At 42.2% G+C, this 27,205-nt stretch overlaps 1 protein-coding gene across 1 annotated transcript in view; it reads left to right on the forward strand.

Annotated features, from left to right (window-relative positions):
• The window catches only part of AK8 (adenylate kinase 8), a 72,133-nt gene that overhangs the window by 42,849 nt on the left and 2,079 nt on the right, over positions 1-27,205 (forward strand). Inside the window, exons 11-12 of the mRNA XM_062505422.1 lie at positions 3,037-3,178; positions 26,951-27,031. Coding sequence (XP_062361406.1) covers positions 3,037-3,178; positions 26,951-27,031 — 223 coding nt within the window. The remainder of the gene's footprint in view (positions 1-3,036; positions 3,179-26,950; positions 27,032-27,205) is intronic.

Genomic DNA, 27,205 nt, shown 5'->3' on the forward strand with positions numbered 1-27,205 from the left:
AAAAGGAATTGATTATTCAAAGCTCTTGTGATTCATAATCTCCTTAAAACATGTAGATTGACTGCCTCATCAGGAAACCTCTATATTTTACTTTGCTATATGCCCATTGGGTTGTGTGCTTAAGGCCAGGAGACCTCTGGCTAGTTCCTCACAGGCTGTGTGCCCTTCCAATTACAGGTTATTAATTTGCCTTACATTCCAGAGACAGTTCCACATGACTGAAAAGGAATTCTGTACTGCAGAGTTCTTCATTACCTACTCTGTCTGTTCTACAAAATAAGAATAATACTGATTTTTCTCTCTCTCTCTCTCTCTTTTTTTTTTTCTTTCCCTCTGGTCTGTGGAAGATGTTTTACAGTTTTAATGCAGCTGTTTTAAGTGTGACTGTTCCTGTTCAAGGGCAGCTGATGTACTTTGTAATGCCACCGAGCAGCCAACAAGCTCTGTTCCCCCATTGTGTTGAAGTGATAGGTATGTTTGCTAATCAAGAGAAGAGCAGAGCTTGCTGTCTGACTTGTTTATGTTTTATTTCACACCATCAAGCTTTAGAGGGAGGCACAGAAAATATGTAAGCAACTATATTATTCAGTGATGTATATGTGTACATGGGTGTTGCTGACGTCTTGCAGTCACTCCTGGCTGAAGGGAGAGAGGTGTCAGGTGTCCCCAGCATCCCTCAGAACACCCCAAACCTGGCATGTCATTAGATAAACAATTAATTGTCTCTACATCTCATTGTTTTTTTTCCCCCCTCGTGTGATTCCTTCAGTTTTGTTCCAAAGTAGTGACCACAGTGGAGGATTTTGATCATCAGGGTTCACAGAGAGCCTGTGGGAAGTGCTCAGACCCAGGAGATGCCCCAGGTTCCCATTACAGTTGCTTTTTAATTTCCTCGTAGGCTGCAGTGTTTTTCCTTCTGATATGAAGGATGGAAGCAATCTGGAACTGGGGAATCTCCCAGGATCTGCTGGAAGCTCAACAGCACAGGATATCCATCTTTCTGTGCCATTCCTGGCCCTTCCAGCCTCTGCCCTGATCCCCTTGTTCATCTGACAGGGATGGCAACTCTGCCAGAATCCTACTGCAGTTTCACTCATGGCTTTGTAGGTTTTATTCCTTGCAAAACTGTTTTGAGCATTGTGAAATTAAAAAATAAAATCATGTCACTAGGCATCTCTGTAAATCCACGTCAATGATTCCAGTAGGAACTGACATAAAATAACACACATGAAGAAAGTTTAGTGCTGCAGCCAGAAATTTGGGACTATGAGAAAATTCTACTGGTCTTTGTATGGAATGCATTTTTGGGAAAGAGATGGTGGATTTGTTTGTTTTTCATTATTCCTGCTAGCATGTGTTTGGTCTGTATTAATTCTTGTAAAAGCTGGAGGGTGGGGAGAGATCTGCCCTGGAAAGAGCACTGAAATTCTCCTGTTGTCCCTCCCATGCCTGCCTGCAGCTCAGGTCTTGGATAGGGAAGGAGCATCCACCTGATAAAATTCCTTCCTGCTGCTGTGCTATTGTTACAATTAATTTTATGAATCCCATTTTTAACATTGTTTTTGCATTCTCATTTTGCTCTTTGTCAAGTGTGTGGGTTTATTCCATTCCTTTTTTTTCCCTCCTTTCAGCAGATGGAGAATATTACTCTCTTTAAGTTGTTCTTTTATAATGCGAAGTGGATATCCTCAATTAATACACTAATCTATTTCCTAATTAATTCCCTGCAGTTTTCCTCTCTTTTTGCTGGTACATTGAATCCTGAGTGCAGTTCTGTAAACTCAGTAATTTGATTATTTAAAGGAGAAGCCACGAATTTCATGATAGAGGTGTAATGTTAAATTCCAGGAGCAAATGGATCCTATTATTGCAGTTTAAAACCTGCAATGTTCCTGGGGTAGAACTGCTAATAATTCACTCTGCTAAAATCCAGGCAGATTGCTGTCAGCTTGTCCTGAAGGGAAGTGCAGTGCTGGAAATCTGACACATACACTCTCCTACAAGCACTTGTTGTTGTATTTTTGTATGCAGATGTGATGGCAGGGTGAGCATCAAAACATCAACCTGCCACGAAGGGGATTTATGTAACAATTTCTCTCTTGTTTCCAGTAGAGTTTCCAGTGTATCAGACAGATAAAGGGAAGGGGCTCTCCTTGCTGCTGGGGAATTGCTTTGGCTGCTGCTTTGGGAAGCAGCTCCACGTGATTTTGCTCTCCTTTCTTTGGGGTTATTTGACACTGAGCCCGAGACACGACAACACTCATTGGAAAATCTATAGTCACTCTCATTGAACTTAATAATTTAATTCTGAATACACCCCTTCCTCCCAAAAAAGAAAAATAAAACCCAAAGTTTAAGTATCTTAATTGAAGTATTTTCTTTAAAGAGTCTAGTGAAAATGTGCAGGATACTTCCTTACCACTAAATAGAATTTTAAAAGCTCCATAGTAGTTGCAATCCCAATCAGTATCTTGTTAATGTTCTCTCTTGCCCTAAAGAAAAATAATAATAGACGAAAAAGAGCTTTTAACTCTAAAATTAGGGGTTCATCAGTGCAGTAGTTAGGGTTGTTGAAATTAATTTAAAAAATTATTTTCAATTATAAAATCTTCAAGCCTTTAGGTAAATTGGAGCAGTAGCACACGTAGACTGTTGTGGCAGAAGCATTATCACCTGCTGAGTTCAATCCAGAATTCTCAGAAATGCCTTTCCTGTCTTAGGATTTCTTTTCCACAGCTCAAGTCATTGTTTTTTGCGTTTTGATAAGATTGTGTCACACACCTCACTGTGGCACCAGTCTAGTGTGGCTGAGAGGAAAAAATACATTGTAAAATGATGTGGGCACCACATTTTACCAAATGCTTTGCTTTGGTCCTTGTGACTTTGGGGGTTCCACCACAGTAAATATACAGAAGCCAAGGATGCCCAATGCCAATACATGGGAATAACTGTTTGGTTCTAGAAGGACCTGTGAGCATCTCCCTTCACTGCAGACTCAGCACACAGAATAAATGTCACCTTTTTCCTCCTTTGCAGTGCCAGACAACCTTGTCCTGAAGCTGCTGACAGAACGCCTGAGTGCCCTGGACTGCCTGACCAATGGCTGGGTGCTCTCTGGCTTCCCCAGGGATGTCAAGCAGGGAGAGCAGCTGCAGAAAGCACAGATTAATCCCAACAGGTAAGGGAGGAATCCAGCCATCACAGTATTGTAGATATGAAAAATCTGTCAGTGGAATGATACAGATCTTTATTGACATCCTTCATGTTACTGCATCTTAGTTTTTGCTTCCTTAGCGAGGAAAGGGGTCCTGCTCCTGGAGAGTAGGAAATAGAGCCCTGGCCTGACAAATGCTCCAGATGGCCAAACTGTGGGAGAGAGAAGAGGTTTGTTGTTCTGGTTATTTGTTTGAGTTGCCTCTAAAACCAAACCATAAGAAATGGATTAAAGTTTGGATTATATGAGATGTGTTTTACTTGCAGCAGGAGGGGGGGATCTACATCTTCTTTCTTCAGCATTGACATAATACCATGGAAATATATTGGTATTGCAAGGAGCTCATTATGAGACTTTTGGGTTTTGTGAAATAATTAAAAACAACATGAGAATTACATTTTATTTGAGTTATAATGAATTGTTCAGAAATGTAATATGAGAGAGACATCAGCATCCAAAGAGAACTGTTACGAGTGCCAAGCAAATAAAATAGAGTTACTTTTCACAGCTGGTCCAAAGGTGGTGAGGATTTAAAGTGCTGGTGCACTCATCAAAGCTGAGAGGCTTTTCCTTTCCTTTCCCAGCCCTTCCTGGCTCTGTCCATCCCACTGGCTGGCACAGTGGCCATTCCAAAGGCAAACACTGGAAATTTGTGATCTTTCTGCTTCCAAGGAAGATGTTTTTATCTAAAAAGTAGTGGTAGGAGAGGTTCATTACCCACATCAGTGTTTGATTTAGCAAAGTTACTCTTCCTGTGTGTCCCGTGTGTTTGCCTTGGATTCCCTCCTGTTCAGGGATAGCAGAGGCATGGAAAAGGTTGAGGTTGAGTTGGAGAGAGAGTGGAGGAGAGTGCAGGGGGAGGGAGCTGCCAGTCATCCATCGAGGTTTGGAAAGGGAAATGTGTGGAAAAAGCAGTAACTGTATTTATCCAAAGTAAGATAATGTGCATCCTAAACAGGAATCCATTGCATGAAAAAATGGAGAAAGAGCCTCAAACCTTGTGCTGGTCTCAGTCAAACATGATTTCCCACAGATTATTCTTCTTGTGCATTTAGAAGGAGGGTGCTGAATCCCTGAACAGCTCTGAGTCCCAGAGATCAGTGTGAATACTCGAGTGTGCCCCTTATGCTCCTTCACAGGATTGAGACCTCATCAAGGGAGGAAGAGCAACTCATTATAGAATTGGATGTGTGAAAATTCAGCACTGATCCATTTGCTCAGCTTCCCTTTGCTCTAAAGAGCTCTGCACATTCACATCTGGGTTTAGAATTTGGTCCCTGTTTTATACAGGGGTTGAAGTGAGGGACAGAATTAGACATGGAGCTCCCTGATTGATCTCAGAGCTGATATTTTCCATGAAGCTGAAGTGGTAGGGATGTAAGGGAGGGAGGGTGATTATAAACAAAAGGACACATTGCAGCATAGGACAGCAGGGCAGTAATTCAGTTTCAGTTGTGATGCTAGTTATAAAACACTATCTGCAGAGGTGGTGTTTTTGACATCAGGAGAAAAACCTGATAGAATTATAGCCTTGAAATCAATCTGGGAATAGGATGCAGAAATCTATAAATCAGACACAGAACAATCTACAAAGTCTCATTTTTAGGAGGGCTCTGTTGATGAAATTAGATTAAAATAAATTTACATATATATCAAGTTTATTATTAAAATCTAGTCACATCAGTAAACAAAATTATTTGTGAAGGAGAATGTTACCCTGGTTTTTGAACTCAGAGTAGACCTCTTTGGCTGATCAGAACACAGAGTTATTGTCTGCTTGTCAAGTCACAAATCTATTCCTTAGAGCTAATAAATGGTTAGTGTTCAAATACTATGTTTTATCTGACTCCCACCTCATAAAGCTACCACACATAGTACTAAATTATACAGCATTGAGCAGGATCAGTCTCCTGACTCCTCCATCTTATAGAAAGAAAAACAAACCTGGTAATTGATGGTAGAAAAGAAGGAAAATAAAGTTATTTGAAAAGAAACAAAATGGGCTATAAAGTTTGTTAAAATGTAATAATAAAAAAACCACCTCATACAGCATCAGCTACCACATCCAAAGAACTGCTCTGGAACAAAAAAGGAAAATAATTCAATTTTCACTGAAAAAGTAGGGGATTTCTTTAAATTAGGATTTGCAGTAGAGTTTGCTCCTGGCACAGAAAACAGCTGCAAACCCTGTCTCCCAGAGAACCAGAGTCAGAGCTGCTCTCCGTGCTCCCCCTGTGAAGCAGCTCCTGCCTAAGTGGGCTGGAGCCTCCTGGCATCGAACTGGGGCAGCCTTTAGGGCAAAGAAGGAGCCAGTCTGTTAATGGCCTCTCAACTGGGACTAAAAGGCAACATTAACCACTTAGTGCCCGACCTGAGTGGGAATCCACAGTCACAGGGTGGCTTCTGAAGCTCCCAGCCCCTGGCACAAAGGTCTGACTTCAGTTCCTCACCTAAATGAGTGTAAATGGGTATTTTAGCTTTTTTAATTAGTGCTTAAGCGACAAAAAGAAATGTATAGGGTAGCCATGGATGGTTCTACTGAAAACTCGATGTCATATCCACCAAAGTCTTTTTTTATCTTTTTTGTTCTCTCTCAGACTTAGAGTTAAAATGAGATTCAGCAGCAGCAGGGTCGTGTTATGAATCTTGGGTTGTCACCTTCAGCTGATTCCTGACCATTCCTCTGCTGGGCTCATGCCAATTTAAGACAGTCAGAAATTTAAGGATTCCCTGAGCCAGAGGATCCTCTGGGAAATTTCTAATCACCCCTTTCCCTTGATTTTATAGTTTCTTTTTCAACACTGTACTTTAGGCCACCAAACCATGTGGAAAGGAGTTTCACATTTTCCTGGGTGTCATATCAAAATACTTCAGAATTTTTTTTGCATTTCTTCTCTTGAGAAACAGTTACAGACATTCCCTGGTCATGTCTCCCAACTCTCCTGATTTTCTAACCCCTTATATTTGCCCTTCAGTCACCTCTTTCCCAGACAAAGAACCTTGATCTGTTTATCCTTTTTTTTTCTCTAGAAATCATTTCATTCTTTTGATCATCCTGTTCTCTCCCCTCACGGGGCATTCCAGCTTTTTTTTTCTTTATTTTTTCTTTTTCCTGTCGGAGGTAGAGGTGGGCATTTGTGGGCAGTACTGTGTACTGGAGGTGGATATAATAAACATTTTTATTTTGACCCTAACTCCATCACTCATAATTGCTGATATTCTATGAGATGTTACTGGGATAAAATTTGGAAGAATTACTGTGGTAACTAAACATTGTCTCTTTCACTGAAAATACACCAACAATTTGCAAAGTGTCAAAAATCTCAGTTGAGTGAGTTCCAACTCAGCAGAGAATCTAGTGAGACCCTTTAACTCAAGATTTCTGTGTTAAAGTTGGAGCCAGGTTTGTGTTGGAGCTCTCCTCAAGCCCTTCCATCAGTGCCAAAGGCTCTGCTGCTGCCTGTCCTGGGATTGCCACTTCCCCTGCTCCATTATTTCCTTGGTTTTGTCCTTCTGATCTGAATCCACGGTCAGTTATTTTACTTTTCAGTGTTGATTAATTACATTACAAATAATATAACTGAACAGAAAAAGTTGGGCAGGGAAGGGCTCTGAGCCAAAGGATTGACCTAACAATAAATCTCTAATATATTTCTAATACTCATTTTTCCAAAATTAAAGTTGTTTCTTTCCTAGTAGGGAAAATAAACAGCAACAGCTTCTCCAGTGCAAGCTTTCCAGCAGGGTTTTATTTGGTCTTCAAAATGATGTGGCTGTGTTCCCAATTATGTCATCTTTTTACATAATATATTTAAAGCTTCTTTCTCACCGTGCTGCTGAGAACATGTATTCAAACAGTTTAGGATAATGAAGTTCCTAATTTCTAAGGAAGAACTTGTGAATATGTTGAGAAGGGAGAAATCAGAATGGGGGAAAAAAAAGATTATTTTTTTTTTTCCTTTTGAACTACTTGGTCTTTACATGGGGCTTTCATATTTCTGCAGCTGATCCCAATGTGGATTAGGGATAATAAACAGCCTATTAATGGAGGCCTGAACTAGGAAATGGAGTTTGAATCAGCAGCAAAATTCAATGGCTGGTGAAGGTTAATAACTCCATTACTATCAGCTCTATTTTTGAGCCGTTTGAAGAGCTGGGTGTTAGCCTTATCTTACTCCTCATTAATTGAGCTAATAGAACCCCAGTGACCCCACCATGCTGCCATTATCTGAGAGTTTACCAGACATGGACTGGAATACTTATCACTGAATATATATTCCTCAGATTCATTTTTATATCAGAAATATTTTTGTTAAAGATCAGCTGCCTTCAGGTTCCTTTTTGCCTTTTCATTTCTTTGCTGCCTTTTGTAACAACCACTTATTTGGAAATTACTTGTAAATTATTTAATTAAATCCCTATCAAGGAACAAGCTAAATCCCAAAATAGTTACATCAAGGAAACATGGTAGTGATTGAATTATTCTGACGTGGAAAAATCTTACAGAGCATTTTAAAAACTTTGACCTAATTTAAATGATGGATATTGTATATGTATAATAGATGTGATTTTAGTTGATGGCATACAAAAATCTGATGAGTAGCAAAGAAGAAATGTTGTAGTTATATCTTATTTTCTCCTCATTTTCAGGCCAAAAAAAAAAAAAATCAGAAAAATGATGTGGTAATCAAGGGACTAAATCAGTGCAATAAAATTTGCCTGCACCAGAGAGAGACAGAGAAGCTGTAGGAAAAGTCCAAGTGAACTATGTAGGATTTGGATTAATTTGTAAAATAGTGAAAAATAATAGGCAGCACAACTCTCTGTTTCAATCATTCTCATTTTTTTCTCAGCTCCCTCTTCCAGCCATTCTGTGGCTGTTGCTTTAGTGACTCTTGTCTTCACTAACATTAATTGGTTTGAGTTTTGTTTTCCCTTTGCATTTCAGTGCTCCCATCTCAGCTGGGCTCTTCCTCCTCCATCACCAAAACAAACAGGCTTTTGGTAAAAACCAAAAGGAGCCGGATCTTGCAGAACTCTGGGATGTGCTTATGGAATAGAAACCTGCTGGGAATTGTAGTTCAGATAAGGAATCCTGATCTGTGTGCCCCACCCCAGCAGAGACACAGCTTCTGTACCCCAACCAAAATCCCAGTGTTTACTGGGCCAAACGAGCAAATCTTCCTCTCACCTGAGCCTTGTCTGCTTCACTCAGTGGTTTAATCCAGTTCCTACTCCTGTAGCATTTTCCACACTACAGGACTAACTCAGTGATTGTCTTATCTCTTGATGCAAGTGGTTGGGATTTTATCCTGCTCATTAACAAGACCGTAATTAAGTCATTTACCTTTGTTTCCTGGCCTGTCTCCAGAGCAAAGAACGGAGTAATGAGCAAAATATATCTGGGAATCTCCCATTCCCTCGGTGTCCCTCTGGCAGGAGGGCTCTGTTCAGCACTCCCAGGGGTTACATGTAGTGCAACATCTCACCCTCATCCTTTTGTCCACACAAGCCCAATGGAAGCAGCTCCTTGTTCAGATTTCTGAGGTTTAGACACTGGTGGGGAATCTTTATTCTCCATTCTCCTCCTCCTGCTCAGACTGTGCTCTCTCTTCCCTCCTAACACTAATCTGAATAGAAGCTCTTGCTCTTAAATAATCCAATAGATAGAAAATTAGATGATTACAATAAAAAGATTATGTCACTTCTGCTGCACATTCTGCCTGACCTATATTGGTCCCATAAGAGCCTTTCTCTCCTGGGGAGAAGCATTAATATGCATCTTGAGCCAACAATAACAAAACATCAACTGCAGTTTTTAAATCTTTCTATGGGCTTTCTGTAGGATGCTGCATTTGCTGTCACAAGCTGATTCTGCTCCAACAAGAATAGGAGGCATATTTGGCTTCAGTTGTGGGAGGCAGGGATTATTTTTAGAAGTTACCTCATCTCATGCAAGCTCCTTTTGATGGCTGGAGTTTGTGTGGTGAAATCCTGGATACAGCAATTAAGGAGTGCTCTGATCTCAGCAAGCTTCCAAAGTCTCCAGGAAGAAAAAGAAGAAAAGCTTCTACTTCTAAGTCAGTACTTTTATTTTTATTGTTATCTTTAAGGACTCAACACTACATGCACAACCCTTTCATTCCTTTTACTGCTGAAAGGAGGGAGATTTTCCTGCAGTAACTATCTCTCACAAATGATGAAACATTAGGAGAACTGAAGATTTTCTATCCTGAAGACTTTCTATCCTGGTTGCCCTTATGTTGGAACTGTTTCTCATGGAAGTTGCCACCAAAATCAGGGCTGCCTTTCTGAACGCAGCACCAAACCGGAGAGGGAAAATTCTGTAAAAGCAGCAGAGTCTGGGATAATTTTGATGTCTTTGGCACTGGTAGCAAACATTAGACAAGACAAAGCAAGCCAGTCGTGTCTCAGTCCAATGACAACTTTGTGATACAAATCAGCACAGGTTGCTCAGGGCATTGACCTAAAACACGACTTTGGTTTAAGGAATGAAGTGAAACAGCCAAGGAAATCAAAGTGTTATCATTTACAGAGTAGCCAGGTCTAACCCTGTGCTTTTCCCCTCTGCCCTCTCTCTGCTGAAGTTTTTATTCACACAGTTTGGAGGTTCACTGAACTCTCCTTCAGGTTCTCTCCGTTTGCTCTCTGTTCATCTCACTGTCCCTGGCTGACTCGGGGCTGGGATCCAGCAGGGCTGGAGGTGCTGGAGATGCTGTGGCTTTGCCCAAGGTCCTCCTGCAGCTCTTCTCGAGCCTCTCTGGCCCAGAGTCCCTCTGAACCAACAGTTCTGCTGAGATGGGTACGTAGGAAAAGCTGTGGCTGCAGTCATGCACCATCAGTGCACTTCGTGGTGTGCAATGCTGATTGGTCTCACAGGGTAAAATATTATGTGCTTTGTCAATTCTGACTACTTCCTCACGGTAATTTTCAAAATTTCACCGTAATTAATTCAGTAGTTTAAACAAAAATAAAAACCATATACATGCAAGGCTGGTTTTTTAGCATTTTTGTAATGAAGATACTGGTTTTGAGATCTGCCTAGAACCAGAAAAACTTTTGAGAAATGAGTGAGGAAATCGTTAAATATAAAGATATAAATATAAAGATATGGCAGCATTTTAATTTGATTAACCAAAGCATTTACTTTGCCTTGGTAAGAGGACACACGTAGAAAAAATTGAGGAGAGTTTTGCACGTGTGAGAAGTGTGAATGAAGACCTTTAGTGGCTGAGGAAGCATGAGGGGAAAGGAGGGCTGGTCAGTGTTGTTCAGCATCTCCCATTATGTCAATACCTTGCTGATTCCTTCAGTAGTGTGGTAGCTGAATTTGGCTGAACTTTCTTCTGAATGAATGCAGTAAGGCCACCCTGACATCTTGTACAGGTTAAAACTGAGTTTATGAACTCCACAATCACTGGAATTCAGAATTTCTGGGGTAAAATCATGGACAGGATTGTGCCAGCTGTGCTCTGATCTAGTGATCTCATTGGATCTGGGACTAATCCCAGAATAAAGCTTTACTCAGAGCTCGTGTGGTAAAACTGGCCCATGCAGAAAACCCTCAGCAGAACAGACATTGTGCTGCTTCTGCTTGGACTCTCCAGGCTGAAGACCTGGGAAGACAAGTGCATCAGTCTGTAGCAAATACAATACAGTTTTGGTGATTAAAACTGACAAGTAATATTGCATATTGAATGGAGGCTGCTTTGTCATTACCAGGAGGATTAGAAAGTGTAATCTTCATTAAAACATCAGTGGATTTACTGCTGTTTGTCTTGGAACAAGATATTTGCTCGGAATTTTCTAGTGAGTAAATTTACTAAGTGCAGGGCAATTTAAGAGAGGGGAACTGAATCCTGCCATAGCTTATTCTGCAGGAAAGATGTAGGAATGATCCCTGGTGTCTGACAGATGCACTGGATCCAATTCTATGGGCTTGGATCACCTGCAGTCACATAAATGTATTAATCACTATCACTTCAATTGGTCTCCTTTGCTCAGGTGCAAGAGGTGACCCAGGGCTTTTATGCTTTGCAATGATCATATTTTCTGTCCCTAAATCCATTATGTTTGTAAACTTCCACATTACAGAATGCTGTCCTTTGAAATACCATTTGTGAAATATTATTATCTGTTCCACAGAGGCTTTTAAACATTACCCTTTCCCAACAGGTTCTGTATCTCTTAGCTCAGTGAGACACTGCCATGCTTTGATAAAAATAATTCTTAAAAAATGGTGGCCTATCATTCTTTTGACATGAATGCTGATTAATATCCCACTGATATTCACTGAGTGAACAATCCTGTTCTGTTGAGAGACTGACCAAAGGTCAAGGTACAGTAGGTTAAAAGAGTAATGGTTTCATTTAACCTTCTAGTAAAAACTACTACTTCTGTGAACATAATTTAAGCTGATTTTTCAGGACAATTCTATAGAAAAGGTTCTTCCTCACATACTTGCAGTGAAATCAAAGGATTCCTATTGGCCATGAATGTGCCCCAAAGTTAAACAGATACAAAATAAAGAAATAATATGTTTTCTCAATGTCTTGAGTCCTGTGCACTCTTCAGTTTGACTTTTTTTTTTAAACACTTTGCAGCAAGACACTGAACTGTCAAAGCTAAGTGGTGGTGGGTATAGAAAACTTGCCATGTTTTTGTAAAGTTTTCTTTCTCCTTTTAAAAGTCCAGCTTTCTCACAGAGCTCCGTTGTACATTTCTAACCTCCATGGATGCACAGGTTTAACTGGCACAGGAATAAATCCTTAGCTTTCATCCTACCAGCCAAAACATAATTTAAATTTGGAAACCTCCTGCCATTTTTTTCTGTTAGAAATATTTCTGCCGGTCCATTACACTAAATCCAGGTTTTTATTAACTTTCCATGAATAAATTACTGACATGCATTTTACTTTGTGATTATTAAAGAATTCAGTGTATTCCAGTTTTGTAAATCAAATCCCAGAATCCTGAAGGTTGGAAAATATCTTTAAAATCAAGTCTAATCTTCCACCCAGCACCACCATGGTGTTCAGCACTAAACCACATCCTCAAGTGCCACATCCACACATTTTTGAACACATCCAGGGATGGTGACTCCACCACTGTTCCAATGCCTGACCACCTCTTCCATGAAGAATTTTTTTCCTACCATCTAAACTTCCTTTGGCTCAACTTGAGACCATTTCCCCTGGTTCTTACAGCAAGTAGGTGTTGCTCAGTGTTGATGTTTTGTGTGATCAAACCTAGCCAACCCAATGGTGGCAGGAGAAATGATTGGACATAATGACCTGGGAAATGGAGGAATGAGTTCAGTTCTTAATGTCTTCTCTGTGGCTGCACATTTGCATCTCAAACCCTGGAATTTTGATCAGCACAGCTTCCCAACTGCCCTGCCTGCAAAAGCTTGAGAGGAGCTTCCTTGGATTTATTAAGCATCACTTTGTTTCACTGCTAAGGGCAGGAGACCTCCAGCATCAGGCTGGATATTTGGGTTTAGTTCTTCCCTTGTAGAGAATTTCTCCCGTGGTTCCTAAGTTTCTCCTGATGGTTTCTTCCTTCATCCCTCCCCTACCTGACCCTGCTCTGGGTCTCAACTGTTGTTTTACCTTGCTGATGTTTTGTCTATATTTGCTTTAACCAGATGCCCCTCTTTGCATGCAGCACTGGGACTCGTCCCCTCTCTTCTATCAACAATAATTAGCCTTGTAAGACTAATGGAAGAAATCGTGTCTAATTACCCTGTTGAAGGCCCAATTATGTTATTAACATTTGTGGGCTATAAGCTAATGATGAGGAGAGCCTCTCATTTGCATAGCATTAAGTTAATTGAGCTGGAAGCTATGGGGTGGATAGCAGTGATGAGAGCAGGATTCTGTTACAGAATGGATAATGATGACCAGAGCAGGACAATTCACCTGACAGGTTTATTAATTAACAGCTATCTGATTACCTCAAAGAAATGGCAAGTGGCAGTGCTTCTGAAGGAAGCTGCAGTGTTTTTTTTAATGAAAGGTGCTCTATCACTGTGGATGTTCTGGGGTGATTTATGGTAATGGCACTGTAAGCTCTTTCCTGGAAGTCAACACAAAAACCTGTTCTGGTTTCCTCCCTGCATTTAAAAAACATTCTGCAAAGGGCTGATATTTGTGAATATTCCTCATTCTTACAAGGTGCACAAAGTCTGTGCTGCTGGGTTTGTGTGGTTTTCTGAACTGTGCATTTGGAAAATTCTTAATTGTTGGGTAACCTGGAAGCTTCGCCCTCAGAAGAACCAGAGGATTTGATTTGTAAAAGGTGTTTTTCATTATGGTGTTAGGCAGGATTCTGTGTTATATTAGTGGGAAGACAATATAAACATTCAGCTTTTCACATTTTCCTGGTATGTGCAAGCTGCAAGTGGAGGTGAGTGCCCTTTCCTTCAGCTGATTTCTGGGTACAAACAGTCATGCATAGTGGTTTGGCCTTTTAAGGAACAGGAGTCTTCATTTAAAACAGTTCTGAGAAGAAAAATCCATCTTTTTCTTTTTTGTTAAATGTCAGATTCTGTCTGATTAATTCCAAACACATTGTAATTCACAACAGATTCAGACAGTCTTGTTTGAACTAGAGTATCTTTTGGAGGAAAAATCACTCTGTTTAAAAGTTGCCTGTGCAATCAATCTAAGAGTGAATAACTTCCTATGCAGTTACTCATTATTAGAATCCCACACCTCAGTTGTGAATGTAGCTGAATGTCAAATATAGTTTCCAGTCAGCAGATCTTTTATATTTTCTTCATCTACTCTGAAGAGCCTATTATTAAATCCCATGAGCTCCAGACCTTACCTAGTGACTGAAATCCTCAGTTCATCCTCAAAATACCTTTGACCAGACATGTCTCAGGATAAAAGAGAACACTACAGATTTTAACCTTTCAGATAATGACTTTTTATCCATTTAAGTGGCCTCATGATGGGTGTGTCAATAGTAATAGACTTGTGAAGAGCAAAGACTTCTAGATAAAATGTATTCACTGCTACTTTCATAGAGTCATAAAATACCCTGAGCTGGAAGGGACCCACAAGGATCAGGGAGCCCAGCTCCTGACCCTGCACAGACACCCCAACAATCCCACGTGTCCCTTGTTGTCCAAATGCTCCTGGAGCTCTGGAGCCATTCCCGTTCCCTGGGGAGCCTGGTCAGTGCCCCACCACCCTCCAGGGCAGAACCTTTTCCTAATTCCCACCTAAACCTCCCCTGGCACAGCTCCAGCCATTCCCAAGAATTTATATGTAAAAAGTTTCCCTGTATTCTGCATCTAGTGTTTGTTGGGCAGCAAGGAGCTGAGAACATTGAACTGATGTTGGTAGAGAGGTCAGAATTTCAGGTTAGTTGCTGCATAGAGACTTTGACAAATCAGCACAGGAGAAGAGAAGAAAAATGAAAAATCGGAGATGAAGGAAGTAATCTGGGGAAACAGCTCCTGATCTGTTCAGTGGTCCTGGCTGAGAGCTGCCAGGAAGAGCAGATTCCAGGGGATTGAGGGTGGATTATTCCATGTAGCTGAGCTGTTGTGGTCACCTGTGTGATGTGGAGCAAGTCAGAAACATTTCTGTGACATTTCCTCCATCTTCTTCCTGCCTGTGATGGTTCAGAGCCTGTGGTTATATAGAAATCATTGGAGGAGATTGTTCAGAACAACCAGCACAATGAATAAAAGCCTTTAATGGGATTTAAACCCTCCATCCTCCTTGTCCTCATTAGCTTCCTGTAATCACCAGCCCACACAGTCAGTGTGGATAGAAATATCTTTACCATATAAATTAGATTTTCTGCAAGGTGTTCTGTGGTTCATCACAGTGCCTGGCTGTGTAAAATAGACAAGCACAGATCAGATAGAGCAGGAATTATGTATTTAATTCAGAGTTCTGTATAGAGTGCTCATAAAAGCTTGATCATGATAGAGGGGCCAATAAACATTTGGGAACATAAATATTTCTGTAGGAAATGGCTTTGTGAAGCATTTAGTTGTTGAGTAATAAGAACAACAGAGAAAATCAGAATAACAGAAACCTCTAGGTACTGATCTGATGGGTTATATATGTTGCAATGATAATAATGTTGAGGGAGAATTTTTATGGGACCAGCAGCAACGAATACATCTAGTCCTGCCAATTTACTAATGAATTCATTTTTCTTGTGCTTGCCCCACTTGCTATCCCTGCTGTTCAAAATTCAGCTTTAAACCTGAAAAGCAGTGGATGGCACCTCGGGGTGCTTAGCTGCTCCTCCGAGTTTGTGTGAGCTGAGTGTTTTGAGTCTTGGGCCATTTCTGGAACATCTATTACTTGTGTATTTAGGCAGCAGTCCAGCCAGACAACACAGGGACATATATTTTAGGAAAGCATACATCAAAAAGTGTTTTAAATGGCCAAATTGTAGGACAAAACATTCTGGCAACACAGCTGGTGCTGTCAGTCTGTGGGCTAGGAAATAAGAAGAGAACCTGTAAGAAAAATAAAAGCAACCTAGGAATAGCTAATCAGGTTAGAAAGGATGTTTTGGCTGCAAGGATTTTTAGGGCTATAGAAGAGAATTGAATAAGATTAAAAAATGTTTGTCCATCCTGTCTGACAGATGTAGGAGAAGATGGAATTGTTTGTTACTTCTCTGTTTTTCCTCTGAAAACAGCAACAGCAATGAGCTGGCAGGCAGAGTGAAATGCAGTTAGCAAAAGTAATGGGAGTTGAAAGTTTGACCTTTTGTGATGGAAATTTGATATGAAAAAAGGGTCTTTTGATAATTTCTCTATCCAATCAGATATGGGAGATGTCTTGATCCTGTTTCCTTATTTGCATGCTGACTGATCTCATTTGAAAACCCAATCATTCAGAAATACTGGGATGTCAACAGAAATGTTACAAACAAAAAGTTGTTTTATCTGAAAGGTCTGCAGGATGTCATCTCTTGTTTTTCACTCCAGTGGCCTGATCTCTTCTTCATGATTCCATGTTTTTATTGGCAGGATAAGTTGAACATATTGAAATGCAAATAGCTCTTTCCACATTGAACCAAAATATAGGAGGTTTTTTTTCCTTTTTGATTGATTGTATCCAGGGCACTTCAAAAGACACAAAGAAAATACTTTCTGCAGTGCCTCTGATTCCTTGACATTGCCAAGTTCAGATATTTCCTGTTAGCAATCATTGGCACAGAGCAATTCCTGAGCCTGCTCTCACCTCTGCTTTTCTCCCATGTAATGCCCACAGTGCTGCTCACTGTTCCTGGGACAGAGTCTGAGCTCACTTTGTCTCCACAAACACTTTCTTTGCCGTTAACCAACGCTCTTTGTTGCTGTCCCAGGTGCTGGATGGTCAGAAATGTAATCTAATGGATTTTACCAATTTGCAGATATATTTCATCCTACAATGGGTAGTTCAAAGCCCCCCAAGATGACATGTAGTGTGTAGAACCATCCCTGTGATTACCTGGAAAGTCAGATTTCACAGCCTACTTAGGTGAGTTTAGGATCAACTTTATCTCCCAGACAATTTAACTTTTCTATTTTCTAGAGCAGGCAATCCAATTTCCATTTTACTCAGCCTCCCAGTGGGTTGATGACAAGTTTTTCCTGCTGTGTGACTGGTGTCATTATCCCTTATTTCAGAGCCTACCTGTTAAACTAAGCCAAAGTTTTTCCATCACTTAACCCAGAAACTGGGGACAAACTATCAATATATGGTAGTTCTAAATAAAGGGAATTGTTTTAAATATTGTTTTATTTGAATGCTTTTTAACATTGGTGTCAAGCTGTGAGAAATCCTTTTTTCTTTAGTATCCCAATTTTTTTTCCACGCAGACTTCCCCAAGTCTGCTAATCTGAGTGCTGCCCTGAGAAATGGGGTGTGCAGCTTCTTCTTTCTGGGGCCACTTAGGTTTGCTGTGCTTTTTAGAAAAAAAGTAACTATTCACTATTGAAAGTAGGTCTCTTCCCTCCCTGCTGAACACCTGCACTGGCTTGCAAAGACATCCTGATTTCTGGTGGAGGGCTCTCCATAGGGATTGCTCTCCAAACCCAAATCCTGGAGGGAGCAGGTGCAAGGAAAGGGATGAACCAGATTATAAACTTTACATAATAATTTACCTTGGAAGGTGCTGAGCTGTTCTTTGTACAGCACTTTGGAATGGAAAGCTTCAAATTAGACAGGTCAGGATTTACCACAGAGCCCTTCAGGTGGATGGCAAAACACCTTGGAGGACACTCCATGGGCTCATGGACACATGGAGGTCTGCAGCCTTCATCACTGAGCTAAAGAAATCCAATATTCACCCAGCATGTTGCTTACTCAATAGATCCCAGGGTCTAACACAAAATAGTGCCTGTGTGAGATGTTTATCTGATGGTACCTTATTTCTTCAGCAATACCTCTGGACTGGGCTGGGGATTTCACTGCTGGAAGAATGTGCCTGTTTTGTCTGAGGAGTAACTTGACTGATAGGCCACTTCAAATCCAGAGAATCTGTTTCATCAAACCCTGTGGCCTGTCAGCTGGGGGGGAGTGCTTTGTGGAACAGCAGGAATGGCAGATTCCTCCATTCCTTGTGCAACAAACTGGAGTTGTTTGGATGAGCAGCTCGCACAACTCCGCAGCTCTCTGGATTAGACACCGAGTGTTCTCCCGGATGGGAAATCAACCTCCTTCATCTCTCGTGTGTTTTAGAATATCAAACCACCTTAGTTTAAACACGATGTATTGTTCTTGATAACCACAGCAATCTAGCTCTTCCTTGCTGGATTTTTTTAGTACACTTTCCTCTCCACCTTCCTCGTTCGCTCCTCAGTATTAGAAAAACAAAAAGCAGCTCAGCGCAGCAATATTTTCTCCACGGTGAAGTCAGCATAGAATATTAGTGTCCAAAAAGTTGTAAAACAAAAGACTATCATATGTTGCACCTTTTAATCATGTAATTGCTGAGTGACATTTAACTCTGAGGCTTTAAGTTACTCCTTTTCAGCCAGCCTTCTCCTGGTGCCCTTCTCGTCCCTCCCTCCTCCCAGAGCAACCCGCTTTTGCAGAGTAGTGCTTTAACTACACTGAAGTTTGGCTGGGCTTCTACATATTACAGCAGCAACACGAAAGCAAACAATTGAAGTATTTGAGAACAATGAAATATGTATGGCTATCTGTGACAGCCCTATAAAGCAGAGCAATTAGCCGCGTAATCCGAGAAAGCCAAAGCGCCCGGCAGCCCACGGTTCCCTATTAGTTAAATGCTTTTTGTACGTCCTCATCCCATCAAATCAACTAACACTTCCTTTAATTGGTTCATGAATTATACAGCTCGGCTGCATTATAATTTAATCACCAGTAAACATTCCTGGGGCCTGCTGTAAAGTGTATAGCGCTCATTAATTCCTTAATTTCAGCAGATGGAAGGGGAGATCGGATGAACGGTGGCAGTACAGAGCGCCTTGGGCAATGGAAGAAGGAAAAAAAGGTGGGGGGCCGTTTAGATTTTTTAAGGGCTGTCAGAAACTCAATCTGTGAGCTGTCAGCAGCCTGGACCCGCTCTCCCCCCCTCCTCCTCCTGCCTTCACCCCACCTACCGCTGCAAGTGACTGACGGATTCATATGGAGCCTTGTCAAGCCGTCTTTAAACATCAAGCCAGCGGGTAAACCAAGCCCAATGTAAATTAATTCTTGTCTTACGGGCCCCCCTTTCTCTGTCCCCATGAATATTTCATGGCGGGCAGCATAAATATTAATTCTAATAGCTCTGCACAGTGGTTATTATTTCTGTTTTATGACAAATATTCATAAAATATTCAGGACCCTTTTTTAGAACATTTACACACTTGATTGTGAAATTTTCCAGCTTCCTGGGGACACAGTAAACATATTGGGGTTCTCTTGATGGACTTTTTTCTCTCTTAATTAATACTACGCCACATTAATATTTAATCAGATTTAGTTTTCCTTTCCCCAGAAGTGAACCCTATTACATTTGAGGATTTATTTGACAGTATTTAAAAAGGGAATTTTTATTCCCTATTATGAAATTGGTTTCCTTTGACACATATATAAAATGACACATCATAATCCATTCTTTTATTCCCTCCCCTTGCCCCCAAATCATACTCTTTTTCAGCATCAGTTCTTTTATTTATTTTTACATACCAAATATCTTAGTAACAACAAAAGTTACTGTTTAAATGTTGGGAGTGGGGGGTAAGCATCATTTACTCTAAATTTGATTCTGTTTATTTAATAAGGAAGAAAAGGATAGGTTTCCTTTTTAGGAGCAGGAGGTGCTGGTGCCAAGCTGCAGACAGATAGCAAAGGCTTCAGTCCTGAGATGAGTTTGCTGGTGCTTAACCCTGGAGTTGTTGCTCCACTCCAGATTTGCTTTGCAGAATCTAATTATTGCAGGGCAGGATTGCAGGGATCTGAGGAAACATGCCTGCATTTGGGGGAGAGGGTTCAGGTTCCTGACCTCAGGCCTCTGGGGCTGCAGAAGCTGTGGATTGCCTGAGAAGGGGTTTGATTAACCTTGTGCAGGGCAGAAATCGTGCCAGGCACACTTCTCTAAAGCACTGCTGGCTGCCATCTTATTCTGTGATTCATAAAGCACCGCTGGAATGAACTCCAGGGGGAATGCAAAGATGCTGGAATAACAGCTGAGAGTAAGGAGGAGGCAAAGAATAGAAATGAGGGGAGAAATGTAAAGCAGTTTTGAATGCAGGTATTAATGCATCCAAGGACTTATTACACACAGGAAGAGTTAATGTTGCCTCCTCAAAAGAAGCTTTAAAAATGCATCAAAGCCCCTCCTACCAACACATTTGCTGTCTCTGTGCCTTTCACTGTGCCCTGTAATGTTTGCACAGTCCCAAGTCCTGCAGACCATGGAAGGGCTCTGGCTGCCCAAAGGCCTGGGGTTCCTTGCTGCTGTGAATCCCTGGAGCTGCTTTGCTTTATCCCAGCTCCAGACCCAGCCCATTGTTCTGTCAGACAGGCACCAGTGCCTGTTCCCCCTGTGTGAGCTGGTGTGGCACCTGCTGGGACCCACCAGGCTGGTGGGGTGGGACACAGGAGGGACCCTGTCACCTCAGCTGTCTGGGCTGGTGGTGCCCAGCTCATCCAGCTGGGGGGTGGAAAACATCTCACAGAGTCATAACTCTGCACTGCTGGCGAGGGGAAGGAACATCTGCAGCCACGAAGGATGTTGTTCATCTCACTCCCCTGGCCAGCGGCCACGTCCTGGGAGTAGTGCCCCACTTAGCTGCCTTTTGTAGTTATTTGACAGAAATGCATCCATTTGAAAAGATCCAGGGTCTGGAAATAGCTTGTCATGCCATGAATCATTGTAAGAGCTCAATGAGCAAAACACTTGTGCTGATTAACCTGTGTTTTAGTGTTTATGCAGTGTATTTTCCCTTCTGGATGAAACCTAGAGGGTGAAATTACTTCCCAAAATAGAATCAAGCATCTTCCATCAGAAGGTATCCCAGAGTTTGAAAGAAATCAGTGAATGGAACCTCCCAACATCTCCTTCCATAAATAAGAGATAAGGATCATTTTATCCCTTGCAGAGGCATGCAGGAGGAGTATTTAGGGTAGGGAATAAACTGTGATTCATGTCGAGTCAGGGGTGCAGCCTCAGCAGAGCCTTTGTAGTCTGGTTAGCCATGGACAAAACACCTGGTGAGAGCTGCACTGAACCCTGAACAAGCCTTGGGAGAAGGTAGATGGGATCTGTGTAACCAGTTTTAATTTTTAGGAGGGGGACTGGAGATGCAGAATGTAATTGTGGAAATAGAATGTGCTTGGCATCCAGTGTCTGGGCCATGGTGCTTGAGAAGAGGCTTAGCCAAGGTTCCAGGTTCAAGGAGTCTTTATGCCATAGGGAAGGGGATGTTCTTATGGGGAATTGATTGACCCAAGTCAGTATCTCTGGCTGGAAAGTCAACAAAGACAAAACGGTCAGCGTTTTATCTGGAATTAGATACTTGGATTTAAATCTGAGCCTCCTCGTACCTGTCAGGTTGGACCACTAACTTGATTTGTCATATTGTTGTGATCACTCAGTGGTGCTGCCCAAGGAAAAGACCTTTTTGCAATGCTGATAATTTTTGTACCCTGACCAAAGCTGCCATCCCGCTCCTCGTGCTTGTAAAATCCAGAAGTTTGTACGGTTTTGTGCAATTTTTGAAACTTTTAAAAGCTAGTAATATGGTCAGTTTTAACAATGAGAGTCTTAGAGTTTACCCAAATTCAGGACAGTTTTTAGAGATGGTTTTGTCCCTCTGCCAGTTCAGTCCAAGATGCCCCCAAGGCCTTTCCATGCTTTTGTGAGAACTCTGTGATTTCCTTCCCCACCTGCTTTGGCTGCTTTGTGAAACAAAGGGAGGAGCTTGTGTTTGTGCCAGGGATCACAAAAGGATTGTACCTGTGGTGACCTTCCAGGACCTACTGCATCCTTACACTTCAACCTCAGCTCTTTCTCAGCTTTATATTTCAATTACAAAACTTGTAGCCATTGCATTGCCAGAACAGAGTCTTCCAGGAGAGTTGTTTTCCATGGGGAATTGTGCCACAGCATCAGGAGCACTGCTGATATCTCCATATGGAGTAAGATGTTCTGTGCCTCATGAAAGGCGCAATTATTTGTAGCCTTGAATTTGATGTTTTCTATTTGTCTGCTTGGAAAAGGAGTTAACTTCATGTCTCTTCCTCTCCCTTTCTTTCACTCTCTCCTTCCTGTTCTTTTTGCTCTGATTTAGCTGAGGGTCTGTCAGAGTTCTGCCAGCAAAGTTTGCTGTAACTTTGACATTACACAGGCATCTGATCTTCACTTTTTTTTTTTTCTTTTGTTAAGCAGACTGATGTGGTACGTTGTAAACTGCCAGGAGCACTTGCTAATTTAGTAGTTAATGACAGTCACAGAGAGTGTTTTTCTTGCCCCTGGAGAGGTTTTAGACACAGCTGGGGTAGATTTGCCACTATCAATTATGCACAATTTTAAACAAGAATTGGCCAGCAGGGGCCTCTTTTTTTTTGCAGAGTGTAGAGCATGAAGAATGGGAGTATGGCAGCTGGTACCTGCCTGCGACGGAGAAGATCTATAGGAGTCAAGAAAATAAGGGAAAGATTAATAGCTTACTATTTTTAAAGTTGCAGTTTCAACTCAAAAGTTTAAAAGCTGCATTAAAAGTGGCCCAGTATTGGCTGGTGGAGTATTTTTGTTTTAATTCAAGCGTCCTAACTTTGTTACAAAGCTTGACCTGGCCTTGGTATAGCCACAAGCAAGTCAGTAGTCTCTGTTTTTAAAAGCCAGGTAGGGATCAGGGTCCTGTCTCAGATATCCTGTTGTGCTGTCTTTACATCCTTAAATAAAAACAAGGTATGAATTTGATTTCACTGTATAATCTAATTTCACAGACTAGAATTCTATAAAAAGAGCTTGGCTTTGGGCTCCACTCCACCAGTGTCAATCAAGAGCAACTCCAAGAAGTGGGAAATGCCAAAGATGAGAATCTGACCTAAGTAAATAGCTCAGGTCTAGAACAGCCAACATCTGGATCCATCTAGGCCAGCCTCCTGTAGCAGCTGTGATTAAATGACAGGACCTGGCTCACAGGCAGAGCTTTGGCTCTCTGGAGATGTGAAGGCAGCTGGCAGAGCAGTGGAGACATCCTGGAAAGGGACTGTCCTTAGCAGGAGCATTCCTTATTCCCTAGCACAGGATTCCAAGATTCAAGTACACAGCACCTGTTTCTCTTACAGCAACACTCAAAATTTTTCCCTTACAGGTGTTTGAAGTCAGTGTGGTTTTACCAAGAAAACAGGAAAAACACCACCAATTAATTCTTGTGAGGACAGCACTGAGCACTGCCAGTTGTTAATAACTTGGATTAAGTGGGTTGGTTGCCATCTGGAACAAATGCAGCTCAAGATTAGTCAAATGCTGTTGTGTAGGTCACAAATCCTTCACTTTTGATGTGGTTGGGACACGTTTTTCCAAAAATGTCCTCTCATGATCAGGGGGGAAATAACACCTCTGCCAGCCCTGCTCTTCCCTGTCCTCCCTCCATTGGCCAGGGGAAGCATCAGGATGCCCTGGTGACCTCCAGGCTCTGAGGTGTCACTGTCTGAATAGTCAGAAGGCAGAAGTGGCTGGAATGCTCCTCTGGAATGCCAGATGGCTGTAGGAAAACAGCATTATATTCCAGCTGCTAGGGCTGGAATACATTTCATCACCATCCAAAGGCAGCAAATTCTCATTTGACTGGGTACACAGTGAAGGTGTCATCATCATTATTAATTTGTTGGAATTTAATCTCTCTAATGTATCTGGAAGCTGCACTAGATTAGATAAATGATGTCAAGTACAGTGAGGAAGAGGCAAGATTCTGACACACAGAGTTTTTTGTCCCTTTTAACATTTGTGTTCACAGTTTTATCATCTATAAAAGCTGACAGGACTGGACCTTTTCCCACATATGTCTCTCCTGGGAGGTGGAACAAAGGAGAGAGGACAGAGCTGTGCTTAGGAACTCCTTGGTTTCACTCAATGGGAGTCAGGGGGACCTTTGTCCTCAGAGACCTCAGAGGCTGCACCAAGTTTTCCCCACCGTCTCCAGCTGGCTGCCAGAGATTTTTGGTTGCCCATAGGTGGATTCTGACCCTGTGGCACAGCACTGAGGATTCCTGGTGCCCCTCTGCCCTGCCCTGCCCTGCCCTCACCTTGCTGCTGACTGACACCACTCCCCTTGTGCAGCTGAACTGGGAGCTCTGGCAGAGGAGCTGTGCTGGATGCTAATCCAGCAGGGTAATGTCGTGTACTTTGATATGAGGCTGTGTTTCCTCTCCTCCCTTGTCTACCAACTCTGATGACATCTGTTTCATATTTCCCCTTGATAGGAGTTATGACACATTACAACATAAAAAGCCTGGCTGATTCCTAAAATGAGCTTTACAGAGGATGGATTTATGTGAGAAAACCATGCTCGTTGTGTGGAAGGGGCCAAAATCTGCTTGGAGAGGGATCCAGTACTTGCAGGGAGTTGTTCCAGTTCCTGCTGGATCAAGGCCATGGGTGCAGCCCTCTATGTTACGAGGTTTTCCAAAAGAAATGCAATAAATGTGTTACCTGGGCAGTTAGAGGGTCAGCTTTGTTATGTGATCAGAGTCACAGAAGCCTGAGCAAGGGACAGAGGCCAAATGTTGCTCAGAAGTTCCTTGAGGAGCTGCAGGAGATGTATCAGATAGCCAAGGCTAACACTTTCCAGCCTGCATCTGTGTAAATAGGCTTTACTCATGTGAGTAAACCTCCTGGGGCTGTGTAACAGACTGTGTGGGGTATGTGTCTCCTTCAAAATGGTAATAAAGCTTTCTAATTGGAAGTATTTTAAGTCTAGACTGTAGTTCTGTCAGTGGTTTTCCCCTTCATCTTTTTTTTTTTTTTTCCCCTGCTTCTGAACGATTTTAAACTGACAGCCCTGGGGAGTGCTGTTTTCTCTTTATCTGTGGGAGATGTGTGGAGTGGCATGGTAAGGCATCCCACCTTCCACTGGAAGGACCCTTGGACTGGGAGTTTGTGCTGTTGCACAGTGAAATCTGTGTGTGCTGTTACACAGTGCACGTGGGGGGAAAAAATCCATATTAGCAGGGATGTCTGCACCCTCCCACATCTTCCCCCTGCACTCCTCTTTAATGGTGACACCAGACTGGATAATAAGCAGCATCTTGTTTGGAAAAGAAGGGAGTCTCAGACAAGGCTTTCAGAGTTCATTTTGTTGGCAGCTTTTTAAGTGGAGTTTTTTAGGCTCTTCTGTTTCAAATACCATAATACTTTTTGTGTTCCTAACTATGAATTACGACAAGCTTTCTTGATATGCCAGGTTCTAATCCTTCAGTGGGTTTGTTTATCTCAGGATATAATAGGAAACCGTATCAATTATCTTGACTGTATAAATGTTGTTCCTCTCTACTAGAATATTCATCTTGAGACATATCATCAGATGTTACCTGTTCTGACAATCACGTTTTTGTGCCATTGTTGGGCAACAGAAACAAAGAAAAACAAAATGCTAAGAGTGTAAGGGATAAAAGAGTGTTGAAACTGTTGTTCTTTTCCTGTCTTTGGAATCTCCAAGATCTTGAATGTTTTATTCCTGGCTGTTATTTTGTTACCACAGTGTGAATAGAAGTCATTATCCGTAAACATTTGAAAAGAGAGATGATTTTCATAACTTTAAATCCTACAAAGGATTCTAGTAATCTGCTATGTGCATGCCAAGGTAAAGCTCAGCCTTTCATCTGGTGTGATCCCACCCAGTCAGTGAAAAATGTTCCTTTGGTGAATGTCTAAACCACGCAGTATCTCCTGTGAGAAGCAGACAAAAATGAAAACAGGAAGCCTGGCCTTGAAGGCAGCAGCAGGAGAAGGTGTGTTGTAAAAAAAGGTGTATTTACAGCCTTCAGGTTGTGCTTCACTGGGAAAAATTATTTCCATAGGTTCAAAGGGAGCCTTATTTTTTATTTTGTTCAGAGCTAATTGTTGAATGTGATCTTTGTGCAGATCTGCTCTAGTGTTCAATAGCTGGGGGGCAGGGGATTCATGTCTGCTCCCACTCAGCAGTTTGTCAAGAATTTTCTGCTGAGGAGCTTTCGAACACAAATATAAAATTAACAGGTCCAGTATAATGAACCAGAAAGACAAGAAATCAATGTGAGATGGGCACAAGGCACAACAGTTTATATGCAGCAGTGGGATGTGTCTGGGTGCATGTGGGGCACGTTTTCTGGTTCTGCATCCTTCATCCAATAAGGACATTTGTGTCATCTCTGTGAAATGGGTTGGCAAGTCCTGCTCCATCCCCCAGTGGAAAGCTGTTCCTGGTGTGGGACCCAGCCCAGGGACACTGTGGGGCTGCCCCTCTCAGATGCTGAGCAACTCTCACTCACTCGGGCTGAATGGGAATTGCAGATTCTGATCTTCAAATGAAGCATTCAGCATTAATATTTCCTTTCAGCAGTGTCACTAGCAAGACCCAGCTGTGCTGAGCTGCTCCCCATTCCCTGGCAGTGCTGATGGAAGGGACAGGGAATTGCCAGCAGCATCCTGGGTCTTGTGTTCTGTCTTACCACTCATCCTGCTTTGAAGGATGCAGGGCAGGAATGGGAGAGCAGGGGACTCACTCTGGGGGGAGACAAAGGCAGAAGGAGTGAAAGTGGACTGAAACAGGGAGAGGAAAATCCCTCTCATGGGCACTGGAGCAATGCAGAATTCTGGCAGACAAGCTCTTTCTCTGTCCTTGACAGGAACAGCAGAGATGTTTTATTTACCTCTGGGGGCATCTCACTGTGATTCTGCTTGCTGGTTGAGTTGGGAAATGGATCTGGAGAAGTTCAGAGGAAAGTGCTGGGTGGCGAGAGGGCTGGGACAGACTGAGAGAGGCTCCAGCTGCAATTCCCCCACACTGAGTTGTCAGAGCACACAGCACACACAGTGCCAGAGAGCTCCTGCCTTGCTGAGCCTGCAGACCAAACAAAACACGAGCAGAAGCTGTGCAGAAATCCTGCGCTCATGTTTGTGACACAGCAGGTTTGGGGGGACTGTCACTGCCGCTGCTGCTCTTTGTTTGGTGAGGATTAACTGCCACTCCGAAGGTCAGAAGTGATGTTCTCAGGGTGTTAATGCACTTAATTGTTGTGTTCTCCACAGGGTGTTCTTCTTTAATCTCCCCTACGAGTCCATCATGGAGCGCCTGTCCCAGCGGAGGACTGATCCTGTCACTGGGGAGAGGTGAGCACTCCTGGCTCGTGTGTAACATTTTCCTGACTGCCAGGGAGATGAAAGCACCAAATAGGCTTCTTAGAAATCTGAGGAGCTCAGGAATGCTCTACTCCTGCTTAGGGATTCCTTAAAAGAAAAGTTAAAACTTTCATAGCTCCTGAAGCACCAGCCCACCTTCCTGCT

The sequence above is a fragment of the Cinclus cinclus genome, chromosome 19 (assembly GCF_963662255.1).
Source record: "Cinclus cinclus chromosome 19, bCinCin1.1, whole genome shotgun sequence".
Classification (NCBI taxonomy): domain Eukaryota; kingdom Metazoa; phylum Chordata; class Aves; order Passeriformes; family Cinclidae; genus Cinclus; species Cinclus cinclus.